This window comes from Erithacus rubecula (genome assembly GCF_903797595.1).
Source record: "Erithacus rubecula genome assembly, chromosome: 1".
Taxonomy (NCBI): Eukaryota; Metazoa; Chordata; class Aves; order Passeriformes; family Muscicapidae; genus Erithacus; species Erithacus rubecula.
In genome coordinates this window covers 81,144,367-81,162,439 of record NC_136658.1, presented here as the reverse complement: position 1 = coordinate 81,162,439, position 18,073 = coordinate 81,144,367, and the positions used below count along the sequence as shown (strand labels likewise).

The 18,073-nt window shown below is 43.1% G+C and overlaps 1 protein-coding gene across 5 annotated transcripts in view; it reads left to right on the top strand.

The window, feature by feature from the left end:
- Positions 1–1,549: 1,549 nt before the first annotated feature.
- GABRA5 (gamma-aminobutyric acid type A receptor subunit alpha5) overlaps positions 1,550–18,073 on the top strand; it is a 55,860-nt gene continuing 39,336 nt past the window's right edge. Inside the window, exons 1-6 of one of the 5 annotated variants that reach the window (XM_079316318.1) lie at positions 1,550–1,678; positions 2,307–2,361; positions 2,981–3,133; positions 11,038–11,159; positions 12,912–12,979; positions 13,090–13,310. In XM_079316318.1, the coding sequence (XP_079172444.1) occupies positions 3,048–3,133; positions 11,038–11,159; positions 12,912–12,979; positions 13,090–13,310 (497 nt within the window). In that variant the 5' untranslated portion in view covers positions 1,550–1,678; positions 2,307–2,361; positions 2,981–3,047. Of the gene's footprint in view, positions 1,679–1,873; positions 1,976–2,222; positions 2,366–2,980; positions 3,134–11,037; positions 11,160–12,911; positions 12,980–13,089; positions 13,311–18,073 lie in introns of those variants that run through there. The other 4 variants (XM_079316321.1, XM_079316320.1, XM_079316322.1 and 1 more) reach the window with 4 other exon arrangements.

Below are 18,073 nucleotides of genomic sequence, written 5' to 3'. Positions count from 1 at the left end.
TTTGTACTATAAATCAAAGCACTGTAAAAAAAGTGATTTAAACGCTCCTAGGCAAGAACTACTGGCGCTTCATACTACTTAACTCAGATATTTTTAAGCACTGGGAAAGCTGTTCTGATAGCAACATTCATTCACAACTTCATATTTATTGAAGTCACTAAGGAACAACGAGAAACAACGTATGTCATTGGCTCTGCATTCAAGATCATAAATCACTGCTGTAAAACTCGAACACAGCTAAGCAGGAGATATAGAGCCATTGAACCACAGACTGGTTCGGGTTGAAGGAGACCTTTAAAAACTATCTAATCCAACCCCTGATGGGTCTCAAGGGAATGCTGAAGAGAGGAATTACAAAGAATTGCCCGAGAAAATCCTACTTGATTGATAGTAGAAAAATGATTCATTGTTTATATAGAAAATTCTCCCTGGGGCAACATTTCTGGTTTTGTGGGGTGGGAAAAAAATGTAAACTGAAAATTCCAAGGACCAGTTTTCAGCTCAGACAGTACAGACTGTGAACTAGGCACACACAGAGGGTTCAACATGCACCCTTTGTGGCAATGAGCTACAGAACCAATATTGAGGGATTAATTCCGTAGAGCTTTTATACGGATACAGGAAAAAACCAAGTGCTTCATTGATCTATAACGTTGCCTGAAAGACATGCACTACCTCATTAGATCTGATAATTTAATAACTGAGTTTGGAGTGTTACTTTGAAATACAGTTACAGCAGTATATGCTGAAATCATATATTATCACGTGTAAGATGCACATGCTGCAAAACGTTGTGTTAATCCTAAGGAATCCCCAGCAACTGGGACTGTCCAACACTCATTTCATCTTTCATGTAGCTCAAAATGCACCTGCAAGCAGTACATTATATATGTGACTGGAACATATAGCGGGTGTAATGCTCCTATCATTGAAGCTGTGAACCAAAGCATCCTTTTTTCAGGAACAGCACCGCACACAATCACAAGGAAAACTCGAAGTTATTGCGGATCTCCTGGAATGTACAATATTGATATATAAACTATGGATGTCAAATAGGATGCAAAAAAGAGAGTTTATGTTGTGGATATAAACGTACCACTTCAGCATTTAAGAGCTATGACGGCTTAGGTCAGGGCCACTGGAAGAGGAGTACAGGTAAGATCTGGGTATGTAGGGGTGTGTGTATACATATGTACGCTTAATACACGTGTGGTGCAACGAGCCTATGCACCGACGAGCCCATACACCGACAAGCCTGGGCCGTGCTGGCTGCCCCTGCCCCACGCTCACACGACACCTGCACGCCGGGCTGTGCCAGGGGCTCCCTCTCCCCGAGGACAGTCGCTGCCGGCCGGGACCTTGCGCCGGTGGGGGCTGCTCGCGGGAGACCAGAGGGGGATCTCGGGGTGCCGCTGAAGCCTGCCGGGGCTGGAGGGCGCGGGAGCGGCCCCTGGCCGGGAGGTGCCGGGGGTGCCCGAGGGCCGGGCGCGCCCCGCTCAGCGCCCCGCGCTCCCGGCCGCGGGCTCCGCGCGGGGGCGGCGCGGGCGCGGCGCTGCGGCGGGGCCGCGCCTGCCAGCGGCCGGGAGGCAGCGCCGCCGCTCCCGCTCCGCTCCCGCTGCCGCTCCGCAACTTTCGGGCGAGCGCTGCCCCCTCGTCCTCGTCCCCCCGCCGGCGGCTGGTAAGCGCCGGGCCGCCGCGCCCGGCCGGGCAGGCGGAGGGCGGAGGGGAAGCCCGGCTGCGGGCACCGCCGCGCACATGGCCGCGGGAAACTTCGGCCGGCGGGCGGGGCGGGGGCAATCCCGGGGTGCCGCGGGGACCGGGGAGGGGAGGCGGGCGGGAGCGGCGGAGCGGGCACGGCACGGGCACGGGCGGTCCGGTGCCACCCGCCGCCGAGCGGAGCGGAGCGGAGCGCAGCGCGTCGCCCCGGGCGCAGTGCGCGGGCGGCGGCGGAGAGTGAGCGGCGGTCGCCGGACAGGTGCGGGCGGGCCGGGGCTGCGGGAAGGGAGCGGCGGCCCCGCAGTGCCCGGTGCGGAGCGAGCGGGACCCGGTGCGGGGGAGCCCCGGGGGGCGGCTTTTGGTTCGGGCGTTTTGCCTTGCGGCGCCGGCGGGGTGGGAGAACAAGTTGCTGAGCGATGTAGCACGGGGGCACAGGGTTCAGGTGGAAAATCCAGGCGATTCACCTCTGGGTGTGTTTTTGGGGGTTGTTTTGGGGGTTTTGTTGGGTTCCGGGTGGGTTGTTTGTTTTTTGTTTCGTTGGCTTTTGGGGGGTTTTGTTGTGGTTTTGGTTTTTTGTTTGTTTTTAATAGGGCACAGAGGAAAACGTTAGTGCACAATGCTGAAATTGGTGATCTGGTCGCTGAGGCAGGTATCCAAAAAGCAGCAGTCGCTGGAGCAGCTACATTACTGTCGTTCTTCGTGCTAGCGTGAGGTTTATGTGCCTTTGCGAGGAAGGTCACTTTTTACCCTTTCCCCCCTCCTTCCCCCCCCAACAACCCACCCTCCTTTTGCTAAGCCGTGCATCAGCAGCATGAATTCCAAGAAGCAGTAGGTGTTTCTTGGCATTTCAACTGGGATTTTGGAAAGGGAAGCTGGGTATTTAATGGGAAAAAATTGCGATGGAAGGAGAGGATGCGGAGGCTGCACACAGCCCTGGGTTTGCAGGCATGTGGAAGTTGTTGAAATAGGTAAAGGGTTGAAATTGCCATTTGGAAAACGGTGGCTATTTTTTTAGTTACTTATACCACAGATGTATATCGGGAAAAGCTGGGCCACAAAGAATTTTTCCTGTTTTGCAGTTTGCTGACAGCAGAAGGTAAAATGTGTCCTTGAAGATACACAATTTTACATAAACAGCTGATGTTTACATAAGCCTAGATAAGTTTGTGAAAAACGCAGATAGCAAAAGATGCGGTGTTAGCTGAACTCCGCTATCCTGCTCTCTGCCCATGCAATAATTTATCAATTTTTTGTATTGTTGCAGTGTAAGAACAAAGTGAACAGCTGCACCTTCACCAAAGCAACCACCTGCGTTCCTCTTCTCCTCTGGAATGGACAATGGGATGGTCTCTGACTTTATCATGATCAAAAACTTCTTCCTCTTCTGCGTTTCCATGAGTTTAGCCAGCCACTTCGGGTGAGTTGCCAGTTGCATTTGAATTTCTGCTGTGGCTTTTTTAAGGAAATAAGAAACCTTGGCTCTCTATGGTACAGAGCAGCTGAACAAAACAAGCTGCGTTGCATTTCATCTGAAGGTGCTGGTGTCAGGGGGAAGAGAGTTTGCTCCCCTGTTCAGATCTGCTCTCTTGTAGCACTTCTTTATGCCTGCTACGGTGGCATAGGGAAAGGCTTGTGGGGCACAAGGAGCGCAGGACAGGCCTACAGCTGCTGAGTGCTCTGACCTGGGCTTAGAGCAGCCAGGGGCTGTGGTTTCCTCTGCCCCTGTGTCTGTGACGAGAGGATCTTGCACCTTCCCTCTCACCATCGGTGCTGGTTATAGGCAGCAGTGCAAAAATACCTCCAAAACTGCAACAGTGAGACTTGATACATGTTACTAGCTGGTACAGGCTTCCTCCTGAGTGACCTAAGATAGTCATTACTTAGAAGGATATCTGAGTTGGAAACTTGTTAGAATAATTAGAAATCGCGTTTCCCGATTTTTGCTTTGGAAGGAATCCCGTTTCCTTATTTTTACTTTGGATGCTTTCCTGACAGTAATATTCTGAAAACTGTATCAAAGAGATCCTCAAACTGTAGGTCTCAGAAAATGAAAAATAAGGTCAGAAATCCTCTATTCATGTGTTTTTCCTATACCCAGAGATCTTAAGAACTTTCCAAATATGAGCTATACAATGGAATCTTGAAAAAGCATTTTGCAAGTGCTTGGGAAACGTAGGCTGATTCTTCTTTGTGGAGGAGAACAATTATTTATGATTTCACCAGAAAAAAAAATGAATCCTCCCAACATGCTGATTCACAAGCACACCCATCAATTCCTTGCTATGAGAAGATATAAAATGGAGATGCAAATCAGTTTCTGATTTCAAACGAATGGATTTGTTCCAGATTGGAACTAGGAGAAAGACCAAACTTTGAGTGGTGACTGTCTATGCTGTAAACAAAGCTTAGCCTGGTATCCAGCACGTGTCCCAGGTAGGCAGAAGCCTGTAACCTCAGAGATTTATGTGAACAGTTGTAGGACTTCCCTCTACAAAGGATGCAAAGAGCTGCACACTCGTTTATTCACTTTGGAAAATCCTGGTCCTTCTTTGACCATGGTCTAAGGCAGAAGTCTCTCAGCATTTTGTAACAGAATTTAAGCGGGCTCACTTTAAACTTGTCTTTACATTATTATAGTTTGACAAAGTATTTCCACATTGAAAAATCTTGGTGACTATAACTTTAAGTCCTTCTAGGTTGTTCATCATCCCTGCAGAAGGCAGCACATTGCAGTAGTTGCATGTGAGCTGCTTGATGTGTGGGTCTTTTAAGTGTGTTTCTCCTCTAACAGAAGAATAGATAGACAAGGATGCAAAAACCCCCAAAATCAAACAACCCAAAACTTAGATGGTTTAACTCCCTTTTGACTCCAAAGCAAATACTGAATCAAAGTCCCAGGCAGAAATGATTGTGACCTGTAACCTGGCAGATAACCAAAATGGGACAGTTAGAGGAAACTAGGACACTTGTTTTCTGCAAGTTAGTGAAAAAGCTTCTGTGCACTACAATGAGATCATAATGTAAATTCCCCCACCCCGCCCCCCTCGCCCCCCATTTCTGATCTAGTAATTTTAGTCCAGGCCTGCAGAGATAAGCAGCTCCAATTCACTGCACCATTCACACACTGCCTTAGGGCTGAATTTTGACCCTGCTCAAAAGACAGGATGCTCCAGCGCTTCTGCTTCAGAGGCAGAAGCAGTTTCAGAGTGTAATTTGCTAAGTGCTTTGGGACTGACTCTTCAGGACGGAGCAGTACAATTAACATGTGGGCTGCTGTTAGTAACTGCAGGAATCTAATACTGGTAACACTTGCTGTTGCTACCAGGTTCTTTATTAGCTTCATCCATGTTTCTGCTTCACTGTTATATTGCAGTGAGTTTTGCAACGTGCTAGAAAAAAGTGATTGGTCAAAGGAGCACAAATTAAAAATCAAAATACTGTAGGGCATTACAGATGAAGGCAGACATTTTTCTACAGCTCTCCATAGTTGTTCCATATTTATATTAAATCATAAATACGGTTTTTGCTGATATAGCCAAAGCCACCTTAGGGGATTTTGATGCATAATGCCTGGTAACATAAACAGAAGTTATGTATCTCAAGCTACTAGGCTGCTTGAAAAATCTCAGCAAAAGACTGATTAATGTTTAACATAAATGCATAATGGCTATTGAGAATTAGCCACATTAGTAGGCAGTAGAGAAAGACTGTAGACATAATTGGTAGCAGCTATCTAAAGAAAAAAAATCACTGAATTAAAATTCAAAGATATAGATGAACCGAGAAGTTTTGAAGTCCCCTCCCCTTCTCTTTTTGGTTTACAGTTTTATGAATCTACTTCTGCAGAAACAGTCCAGCACGAGTCAAAGCTTTTTCAAGCCTGCTTGAAATCTTGTATATAATGCTCTAGCATTATATATCTAACATTGTATACCTAGCATTATATACCTAACCCTAGCATTATATACGTAACCCTAGCAAGTTAGGGTGTTTTACTTAACCAATTCAAGTTAGCTCACAATTGTCTCAAAAGTAAACATTAGTAATAAACTTGGAGAATGATTCAAAGTAAAATAAAATCACGAAGAGTATTTTCAGGTGAGATTAAACACTCCCTGTGGGCTCTCGGGGTGCCCAGGTAGTAGCAGCCCAGTGAGGGCTGGTGCCATGTGTGGCTGCTTGCACACAGATCTCCCTGAAATGAGGTAGCCCATGGCTGGCTCCAAGCTGGCCAGCTCTTACTTTGCAAGTCCCAGGCCATCCATGGGGTCACACTGGTGATGCACAGTCCTGATGTGTTTGCATTGTGGACGTGCAATTTCAGAAATCTGAGCCAGAACCAACAGGGATAGACATTGTTCATGTACCCATGGTACAGTTGCCATCTGCTAGTAATATTTATCATAGCAGAAACACAGTGAGCAGAAGATCCCAATGATGTGTAGCCAACTTAGTATTTCTCTGTACACTCTGAAGAGCTCAGTCCGTGGTGTGCCTGTAGTTTCACATACTTCTTTTCCAGCTCACAGCACTTATTGCTAAGACCATAATCCTGCTATTTAGGCAAAACATACCTCTCCTTCAGGCTGTTATTTCTATTTAGTCTCTGCAGCCCTAAGCAGTTAGTTCTGCTGGGACACCTCATTCCAAGTACTTGTGATGCTAGGGAGTTCTTCCTCATAGATTTAAAGACTAATTTTGTAAGAATTATCATATCCTTATGCAGTCATGCTTGTCTGTTTATTTTTTTATTCTGTCTTCCTTTCATTCTCCGTATCACCAGATAGCTTTTTGAACCCATTAGACAATTTAAATAACTAGAAAACTAAATTGCTGTCTAGAACTGCTTGCAGGAGGCAGAGAGGTATCAGTGTGAGCCCCCGCTGAATGGGTTCAGCATCTCTGGCCTGCCAGCTGGCCAAAGAGCAGGAGTGTCCCTCAGGCCATCAGCTCATCCTGGTGCAGGAGAAGCCCTGGCACACCGTGCCTCCCAGTGAAGCTGCAGGTCAGTGGCTGGACAGCTGAGAGCACTGGGAGGTGTTAAATGGCTCTAAAATCAGTTCAGGACTTCAAAAAGGGCATGAGGATGTTGGAGGGGAGGACTGTAAGATGTCACCCTGTGAGAAACAGGCTTTCACTGCACTGCTCACAAATTGCGTCTTCCTAGAAGATAGTAAAACACTGCGCTTGCTAAATAAAAGAATTAAATTATTTTTTAAAAATCTGAGAATGGTTTTAAAGTGTCATCATTTTAGTCAGTCCTATGTTCTGATGTGAAAGAATTGAGTTTTCAGTGCACGAATTCACAAAATCAACATTTTTAGATCTCATACGGAAGGGGTGGCAAAAAGCTAACTTAGAAAAGTAAATCTATTTCCTTTGATGTTTGGCCAGCTAGCCTTATCCAAAGGTTTGCCTTCTCCAGTGTCTTACACAAACTGTTAATTTGTCTGAAGTTCAGATATAATTGCAATCTTATTAAAGCAAGTTATTGGAAAAACTACTCTTAAAAGAGAATTAAAATTTATCTTTCAGTAGTAAAATATTCTTCAGTTATTTTTTCAGAAATTCTTGTTTTTCTTTTTAAAAGAAGTTTTGGGAAAATCATTAAATATCTACCATACATTTTCCTCTTATTACAACTAAGCTATGAAAAGTACCTGCCGTAATTTTGACTAGATGGCAAGAAAGACAATGATGTTTAAAGTGGTAAATGATTAAGTCCTCAGAAGAGGTAGCTGGGCTTCTTTAGAGAGTTATTACATTTTACACTGATGGGCCCCTTCTGTGGCTTCTGATTTTTTCAGTTACCCTGAAATTGCAATATTAAATAAATGTGATGAAAAGTATTCCTGGTTGGTTTAGTTTATGTTCAATAATGAGCTTTAAATGCAATTATCTCTGAATTTTCTTAGCATTTCCCTAAGACTCTTTTCAATGTTTATTTTTATCCCTAACTGAAAATTTCTGCTATAAAAACATTTTTCACTGCAGAGAGGCAATAATGTGCTTACCCACTAATATGTTGATAAAGCCTAATCCTTAGCTGTGTGAAAATAATTAGCTTAGGGTAGGTAGCTATTTCTCTCTAATCATTGAGCTATACAGTATCTAATATATGCACATAACTTTGCAAGTAGAGTTGACATGTCTTTTTACATGTCACGACAATCTCAGCCCTTACTCCAAAACATGCATTTCACCAGCATTCTCAATAACAGATATTAAACTCTAACTTTCTGTTAAGAGAGAAAAAGTCACACTTACGTAAGAGCAAACAGCAATCCATCTACAAGTGCAACTTCACATAATACTGGCATTTCACTGAAATTCAGAATCAGATGCCATCTTTTTTGGGTGAAGTGATCTGCCAAATCTAAATTGGATTGCAGTTCTGCAGAAGTGCAGACTTTTTACTAGTCTTCCCCATAGTTGTTTCTGCAATTTTTTCCTCTATTAATTAGCTTTTGTTGAGAAGAAATAAAAATATTTCAGTATATGGGGTGTATGTACTATTCCTGTGAAAGTCATGCATAGCTGAGATAGAAAGAACTAGCATCAATTACTCTTGTTAGATTGAGAGGAGCAGTTGGGAGAAGCAAGTATATTTTGTCCCATCCCCACAAAAATAGTTCAATGGAAATCCTCCCTCAGAGTTCAATTGGCTTTGAATTCAGCCATAAGCACTAAAAATAACAAGCTTTTTCATGAGCAGAGAAGGTAGTGAAGCTTTGTGTCCTGTGCCCCAAGCACCGTATCTTTGCAATAATCCCAGCTCCACATTTGATATCCCTTATTCCTGTCTCCCATTGCAACACCTGCATTTTACCTCTACTGTCTTTTTCTCCCAAGATCTTTCATAATGACCCTGCAAGTCTCCTCCATATCTCTTAATTGTCAGAGAAGAGGGGGGCTGGTCTTGCTGAGGCTGTTTCTGAGCTGCATGCATACTGAGTGACCCAGTCAGTGAGCCAGAGGGAATAGATGACTGCTAACCTCACATTTTTACCTAATGAGGCACTAATTTAGATTGCACTCCCCTTGTCTAGTCACAGCTTCTCATGAAACTTGTAGGAATGAAATGAAGTTTGATCTCCCTGCTTCTTTGTCAGACGCAGTGGAAAATGAAAATGGGTTCCTACGCTGATGCGGTGTAGCAGGCAGACAGCATGATGCATATCTCTTTCTTATGAAAAAGAAAAGATAAAATAGATGAGAAAAGTCAAAAATAGTATTCTAGGTGTACTGGATTTTCATGCTTTATACTAGGAATCTATCAAAGCATTAGTTGTGGTTGCTGCATTTAAAGAAAACCTCTAAGTTCTATCTCCTGTTTGGATTTGTTGGGCTGCTACTTGTGAATATTCACTTTTAAATAGTGAATTCCTTCAATTACAATTGACAAAAAAGTCAGTTTTTTCTGGAATGGTCCAGCCTGAAAACATATCTAATGTTTCTGTAGTCAGTTTGCATCTTGTCTGCAAAGTCTTCCTTGTCTGCCTCAGTTGCTCACTAGAGGTTGTGGTCATACCATAGAAAACAGAATTAATTTGGTCTTTTGACCATGGAGATGAAAAATAGGTAAGATTTGTGACTGTGCCACCACCTGCAGCAAGGAGAGATCCTTGGTGGCCTTGGGCTCTGCAGTGTGAAGCTTGCTGAGGGTTGCAGCAGTGTCAGCTGCACTTAGGCCATAAGAAACCTCCTCTACTAGACATTTTCATGGGCTTTGATGTTTCAGGGAATCACACCTGTGCTCCCTCGACTTGACCTTACTCCTGTGTCCTGAGAGGCTTTGCAATCCTTTTCTTTTTCAGCAGAAGCAAGCAAACTGTAAAGGGAATGAGCACAGGATTGGGGGTCCCTGGGTCTGTGAGGGGATACATGACTGAGAGTAGCTTGTTCTGAGCTAGGTCTGGTGTCACTAAAACTTCCAGATGCATTGCAGGGGTGTCAATGAGGTCTCATTAGTGGAAACCTTCTGCAGGTAAAACCAGGTTGAGGTCCCTTTGTCTTTCTTTGTAAGAGTCCTATTCCATTAGGTAAGGCAAACACGTGCTACAAGCATTCTGCAAGGAAAGCTATTCAGAGAGATACTCTGAGCTTCTCTGTGTATTTACTGATTTATTTCCCTGGGGACTGGTAGCAAATAAACATAGATTATTTTATTTATTTATTTATTTATTTATCTCTGGATGACTGTCTCCCATGGAGCTCAGGTTGCTGAGTGTAAGCTGTTCCTGCCTGCTGGTGGGGTACAGGCCATGTGTCCTGTCACAGCTGGAACCTTTGCTGGAGATCTCAGCAGAGGCTGAATCATGAATAAGCACCTAGTGTGAGCTGACTTAAGAGATGCTCATTGCTGCAGGTGAAGCATGCTTGTGGATAATCTCCCATGTCTATTCTTTAGGTAAGCAGAAGCCTTAATAAGCAGGGGATTCTCCTAAGCGTCTTTAAATGAAAATCAAACAGATTTAAAAATGCGGGTTGTTAGTTGTGCTGTGAACAGCTTCCTAGGTCTGAGCCATGGATAAAGTGATGAAATAAAAAATAGTTTGGAATAAAAACAAATCTGGCCCAAAAGATACAGAATGAGGCCCACTACACGTTGCTGTTATTTGCATACTACAAGGGAGAACTAATTTATGCATAAGAGAGAGGAGGAGTGAAGAACTGTGTTTTCTGTACAGCAGTATGTTTTTCAGATACCCCAGTGATACCCCAGTGGGATTTTTGAATGTAGTGGGAGTTTGTTATCCTCAAATAAGGTCACAGTTCATCCTTTGTTCTGGCAATAAATTATAGAAACTTTGAAAGCCAGAAGCTGTTTGGCATTTAAAGATTGAACAGCACCTTCAAGCATACTTGAAGGTGCATCCCCAGGCAAACCTATGATTCTCATGTAGTTCCCAAGAAATGGTGAGCTAACCTGGGGAAAATCAGCAACAGTTTTTGCCAGTGCTGCAAGCTGACCTTGCTCATGGCTGAGATGGAGCCATGCCAGCACTGGGGAGGTGGTGGGGCTGATGTGGGAAGGGGCAGCACAGGGGACAGGGATCTACCTGTGCATCACAGGCAAAGATCAAAGGACTCAGGTATCCTGCATCCCAGGGTTTTAGCTCCATGGCATGGGTTCTTCTTTGGGTCCCCCTCCAGGGAGATCTATTTACAAGTTGGTATTAATGAAGAAATAAATGGCTGCAGCTCCCTGTGCTTTTCAGGAGCAGCAGGACAGGGCAGAACCTCAGTGTTCCCTTAAGACTGAAGCCCCTTGAAACCAGCATGGCTTTTGACACGTTTCCTTTTGTTTGCATGAACCAGCTTTTCACAAACGCCAACACCATCAGTAAAGGAGGAGGCCAATGATAACATCACCATATTCACCAGGATCTTGGATGGTCTGCTGGACGGCTACGACAACAGACTGCGCCCAGGACTGGGAGGTAGGATAGTGCCTCAGCTGGACAGGACCATTGTCCACATGGTGCCTTCTCAAGTGGGTACCTGCTCTTAGCCATCTGTGCTTGATTAACTAAACTAAGTCCAGAATGCAGTTCTGTCTCTTAGCAAATGAGGCACAAGAAAAAGATGACTGAAAGTCGTGTTCTTTCAGTTACTCAGGTCATCTGAGGTTGTCTTAGGAGAGCATTTGTGATACATTTTTTTCTATAATTGAATACAGTTTGGGTTTTCCTTTCTGGTACTTTGTAAGGTGAGCAAGTCATTATGCTAGCAGGTTGCTGCAAGATTCCCTTACTGGTCAGCCTGGATAAAATTATGTTGGTAATACATACCTCTTTTTAAAAACAGATCCCCAAACCATATTTAGACAAGTACAGTAAATCTGTATTGATATGTCTTTTTGATAACCTCTACAGCAGCTATTTTAAAACCATAGAGTGTGAATAGTGGTTGCCATCCTAACCTTGTTGAGCCCTCCTTCAGCTCTCTTTCCCCCAGATTTCTCTCATTTTCTACCCATGTGTAAACCATCTGTTATGTTTCTTCCTGGCCCTTTTTTAATCTGGCTACCCCCACCCCTTCCTCTCTTGTGAGACCAACACATTGCTTTCATCCCTTTCTCTCCTTCTCCTCTCACTTTACATAGAGATGCTTGAAAATAGGGCTCGATGCTTTTTATCTTATATAACAATCTTCTGAAATTTCTGCCCTTAAATTAAATGAGACCTGGATTTGAAAAGATGCCAGAAGGACTTAGAGACTTGAGAGGAGAACTAATTTGACCTAACTTTGGACATCTCTGATAGATGTCTGAAATCAGGCAGATCACAAAAGCCAGCAGAGGGGAGTAGGTCCTTCCAAGATACACTGCATCTCATCCTATGGTAGGTATTTTGTAAATGCTGGCAATGTGCACTGACAGCCCAGAAAGCCAATCACATACTGGGATGCATTCAAAAGAAGAGTGGCCAGCAAGTTGAGGGAGGAGATTCTTCCCCTCTGCTTTTGTGAGCACTATGTCCTGCTCTGGAATCCCAGCATAAGAAGGACCCGTTGGAGCGAGTCCAGAGGGCGCTACCAAGATGATGAGAAGGCTGGAGTACCTCTCCTGTGAAGACACAATGAGAGAAAGCTCTGGGGAGACATAGAAACCTTCCATTTCTTAAAGGTGCTTAGAAGAAAGCTGAGAGGGACCCTTTATCAGGGAGTGCAGTGATAGAATGAGGGGTAATGGTTTTAAACTGGAGGAGAGTAGGTTTAGATTAGGTATTAGGAAGAAATTTTTTTACCTAGAGGGTGGTGAGGCACTGGAACAGGTTTCCCAAAGAAGCTATGGATACCCCATCCCTAGAAGTGGTCATGGCCAGGTTAGATGGGGCTCTGAGCAACGTGATCTAGTCAAGGGCGTCCCTGCCCATGGCAGGGGGTTGAAACTAGATGATCTTTAAAGTCCCTTGCAGCCCAAAGCATTCTGTGTTTCTATGATCAAAACATGCCAGTCAGAGGAAATGCACCCTTGAAGGGCCAGTTGCTTTTTAATTGTAAGAACAAAGCCTGGAGTCCCAAAGGTCAACAACTGCATATGATCCAGGGTGAAATGCCTCCTTAAGCATACTCTTAATTTCAATCTTTTGGGGATTTTTGAGTGATTCAGGAGTAAACAGAAAAAAGCATTGCCAGTAGGTATTTGCATTTTAAAGCAATTACTAATGTGAAGCCTGTGTTTATTACAGAGAGAATAACTCAGGTGAAAACAGACATCTATGTTACCAGTTTTGGTCCTGTGTCAGACACAGAAATGGTAAGTTAGCATGTGGCTGCCAACTCGGTTGTATTTACTTTGCTCAGTCATTTTTGGAGCCATGGCTCCTATTCAGATGCTGCAATACCTCGAGTGTTTCTTTGTGCCAGGAATACACCATTGACGTTTTTTTCCGACAAAGCTGGAAGGATGAAAGGCTGCGATTCAAAGGACCTATGCAACGCCTCCCTCTCAACAACTTGCTCGCCAGCAAGATTTGGACCCCAGACACTTTCTTCCACAATGGCAAAAAGTCTATTGCTCACAACATGACAACCCCAAACAAACTTCTGCGCCTGGAGGATGATGGCACTCTGCTGTATACCATGAGGTAATAGCCAGGGTTGATTTCTTTGGATGCTGATTCCCAGATAACTGCAGTTACTTGTGGGGAGCATCACTTTCTCCATTCCAGTAGAGCCATCTTTCACGTACATTTGTGTGAATATCAAGAAAAATGGAAAATATAATTGTAGCCTTCAAGTACAAATTAATTTGTAGCTTCTGAATAGCGCTAGTGCTTAACTATTTCTTTTGATTAAATGGAGAGCATATTCTCAACAGATTTGATGATTCAGTTCAGCTTTTTTATGATGATCTGTTCTCTCTTACTGTTTGTGTTCACAGCTGTAGTGCAGACTGCAGGAGAACAGTATCCAAGACCAGAAACTGAGATTTTTTTTTTCTGGGGCAGTACATCTTGAACCCTTGGAGCTTTTGTTATATTGTTTTTATTAATTTGACTAATAGTGCTGAAAGGCAAATGGTCATAGGGATAAATGACATAAGCTAGCAGCACTGTAAAGCTGCTTTAGCAAGTGCAATCCTGCAAACAAAGCTGGGACATTATATTACAGAGAAGCAAATGGATGTCTCAAATCTTCAGAGTTATACTCCTCTTCTGATTTGAGTATCCTGCCAAGAATCATCATTGCATAACGTAGATAGAAGATATAACATTAATGATTTTAGGTGTCTGAAATTCTTTTCAGGACAAATCCCACATCAGTGTATGGCAATTTGCTCATCAAAGGTAATTAGCCTGCAGTAATTGAGACTGCTGTCCATCTTCAATGGGATTTTCTCCAAGGCCATAGTCATATGGACAACTTGAAAAAGAGATAAAATTAGAAACCTACTGAGCAACAAAGGGTTATTCTAAACTTTCCATAAACAAGCCCAGAGTGGTGCCTGGGACCCAGCAGAGTGGTCAGGAGCCTGAAGTTGGGCACTGAGGTGACTGGGTATTCAGCAGGAAATCCCCAGCCATGTGTGGGAAGCCGAGTCCTGGTCGGTGCTGTGTCCTGCTGTGGGACCTCACAGTTCCTGCACACTTGGAGTCCCAAGCTCTGTCATGGGCCTAGAGGTTAGGACTTCTTGAGGCTCAAGAGGGTTATGCTTCTGTACACAGGGACCTGGAGCTTCTCAGGTTTTACTTCAGGTCTTTCAGACATGTTTGATTTTTTTTGAGCCTAGTCTTAAATCCCTTCTTCTGGAAGTAAAAGGAGATACAGGGTATCCTTATGTATGTCCTTACAGCTTCAGACCATCCCAGTTGTAACTGCATTAGTACTAAAAAGAATTCGATATGATGGAAGTCATGTTTAAAAGAAGGAAAAAAATCCTAATTTTCTCTTTTACTACGTGTGTTGCTGTTCTTACTAGCTCCAAATTAGTGATCACCACAATAATAAACCAAAACATGTGAGGATTTATGGATACTCTTAAAAGTCCAAACAACTATCAGAGAAACTTCACCAAAAAAAATTTAGTAATGCCAGCCTTAAAACCAGTATCACTACTGCATGGACACTTCAGAGACTGCAGCAGTGGCAATTCCCAATTATCTGTAAATTACTTGTGCAAGTAAAGTCCAGGTCAGACTCACATTCAGCCTGGAGCAAAACATTACGTTGTGGGGAAGATTGCACAATTTCCATGCAAGCACTGTTTTTTGCAGTGTTAAACAAATGCAGTGCAATTCTGATTCATGAGATGAGAAGCCAAGTCACCACAGCTAGCAGAGTGACACCTGGGTGAACTAGACCTAGGTGAGCTCATCACTGAACCTGAGCTACTCTGTCAAGGTGTCTCTCTGGTGAAAATGGCACAGTATTGCCAGGTGCCACAGGTACCCTACTGAGGAAAAGCTCAGCATATGCAGCTGGAGAAAAATATGGATGTGACACAGACTTTTCTCATCATCCCACTCAGCTCCTCATGCCTTGATTTTTTTGGGATGGATGATTTTGTAGAATACAGAAAAAACAGAATGCTTTTGTAACCTGAAAAAACACGCACTATTTTTTTTTTGTTGTTGTTAGAATACTGTCTGTGGAAATAAAATTTCTACTAACCATTTCTACTAACATATGTGATAAGAAATAGAGTGCAAAGCTTTTAAGTCAGATTGCTTTCTGCTGTTACAAGTAATAGCTTTAAAGTCTATGCTCTTCTGCTTAAACATGAGTCAGGAGCCTGCTTTTATAACATGCATGGAGCTATGTTCCTTCAGAAGCAGAGCCATTCTGTGCTGCAGGGTGGCTTGAGGATCCCCTCCCAGCCTGTTCAGAGGTGACTGTGACAAGCAGCCAGCCCCTTCAGCTTCCCTGAGTGTCCTAACAAAGGTGACAGCTAGCAGAGTTACCCAGGATGGCTTTCCTTGAGAAGACAGACAGTGCTGGGCTTTTTTGAGGGGGAGCTGCTTGTCTCAGTGGTGGTGCCTTGTGAAGGACTGAGTTTCAGCTGAGGCTTGAGCTCCAGTTCCTGTAGCTCCCATCAGGCTTACTCAGTTCTCAGGATCTGGGGATGTGTAGACAGCCCTCTGTTAGCTCTGCATCTCCTCGTTTCCAAGGAGGAATTGCGAGCTTCCCAGACTGTACGTAGGAGTATTCTGTGTGGGGAGGATTGGACCCTCTGTCATTGACAGAGATGCCTGAATTGCTTTTGCTACCTTGCATCTGGCTGCCTGAATGAAGGGGAGGAAAGCAGCCAAGCCAATGCTGACCTTCCATGCTATTTCACTTCCAAATATACTAAATATGATCAGCTGAGCAGACTTCCAGCTTTAGCACTTGTCAGGACATACATTTCCATGACACACGTGTTTACTTACAAAGGGAGATGCATGGCTCTCGTATTGCCTTTGATGCTGTGTTGTCTGGGTCAGAAGTTGATGGGAAGTGTGTTGCTAAGGAAATCTGATAAATGTGCTTCTGTATATGTGTGGCATTAAAGCCCTTCTGTGTGAGTATAGGAAAACAACATGTCCCCTTGACAGATTTCACAGACAGCAGTGTTCTCTGTGGGGAATGACAATAATTCTGGTTGTCTTTCACTTGGGAGGACCTATTAGTTTTATTTCACTAATGTGATTTACGAATGATGCACTCCTGAATGGAATGCTGCAAATTCTGTTTCTGCCCCTAGAGGGGAGTATTGTCTGCAGCTCCACTTTTAAATTATTTACTATTTTTTTTTTTAGTAAGAACACTGTATAAAAAGCAGTAGAAAACATACTCCATATTTCACTAATATATAGAAAATAGCTTTTCGAATGGAGGTAAAAAATAGGTTATTTCCTTTTAAACAATTAAAATATATTTAATTTATCTTACCTGAGAAATAAATATTGTAAAAAGTATAGAATTCCTTTATTCTGAAAAATTGGAACAGTGATTTAAGCAACATTTTCGGGCTAAGAAAAGAACCATCATGTTTCAGCGAGCTACATTTTTTTTTTTGCTCAGTGGGAATTGGCTGCAAAGACAGAAGCTTGATAAACTTTGCTGTAGAATGCCAGAAAAAAGTGCTGTGAAGAATCAAAAAAATTGTATGAAGTAGAGCATGCTTACTAGAACTAAACTTTTGGACCATAAATTAACTTTTCACCTGCAGCTTTTATGCACTTTTAATGGTTTTCTATCAACTTGTAGATAGTGAAAAATCTTTATTGTGCCATCAAAAGGGCACTCCTTAAAGCCTCATTCTCAGTGCCAATTTGAAAGGACCTCAAGTCCCTTTTTTTACCACTGGGACTTCCACGAATCTGATATAGTCTGAGATTTTAAATAGGACATAGTCATATATCTGAGAAGTGCACAAACAGATTTTTCCCATGTTATTATAGCAACTCAAGGTTGCCAGAGAACCTGGGAGCGTTTACAGTAAAATCTGCCCAAATAATTTGCATACTAATAATTTTCTAGCTGTATAATGCAGACATTTTTCAGCATGGTGTTAAAAAAAAAAAACAACTTTAGTACAGCCCTGAAAGACTGTTATCTTTACTGGTCTAGAAAGATATTTCCAGTTCAGCAATGTGTGTCCACTTGATGGCAGCAAAACCACGCTGCTGGCTCTGCTGTGATGCATACACACACACGTTTAGCTAGGCTGAAAATATTGATTCTTGCATTAGCACTTAACGTTAAAATTGTATGTGCATGTGAACACATGTCCTGGGTGCCTGTTAGCACAAATTCTGCTCTTCCATAAAGGGCTTGGATTAACAACCGAACCATTTTATGCTCTAGAGCTATTGATCATAAAACCAGCTGACCAGAAGATATGGTGCTGCTTTCAAGACTTTTAATAGTAAAGTCAAGGCTTGTTTGCTTTTGTGTTTGTTTGTTTGTTACAAGGGAAAATTATTCTATGAGTAATGTGTGGGTTCTGAAGCTTGGGCTTTGCTAGATTTGCTAGTGTGCCCCTGAGCGACAAGTGACCAGCAAATCTATTATTCAAAATGAATCCTCAGTTTTCCCTCAAACAGATGTCTAGATGGGAACATATCTGTTCAATATGAATGTGTTTTTACTTAATTATTATTTTTATCTTCAGAAAGAGATCTGTCAATGCTTTTTAGGTATTGTATGAATATTACAAAACTAATTAGAAGCTATAAAGACATACAAATACGCATTTCTTTTCTCTGTTTTTGATTTGCTGCATTTTCTTTTGTATTCAAGCTTCAAACTGCCTGAAGCTGGAAATAAAAAAAAATGATTTCTTTACATTGGGCTGAGTCTTGCAGAGTGATGAAAAACTGCCGTGGTAGCAAGGACTCTCAGCTGCTTTTTGTCAATTCAGATT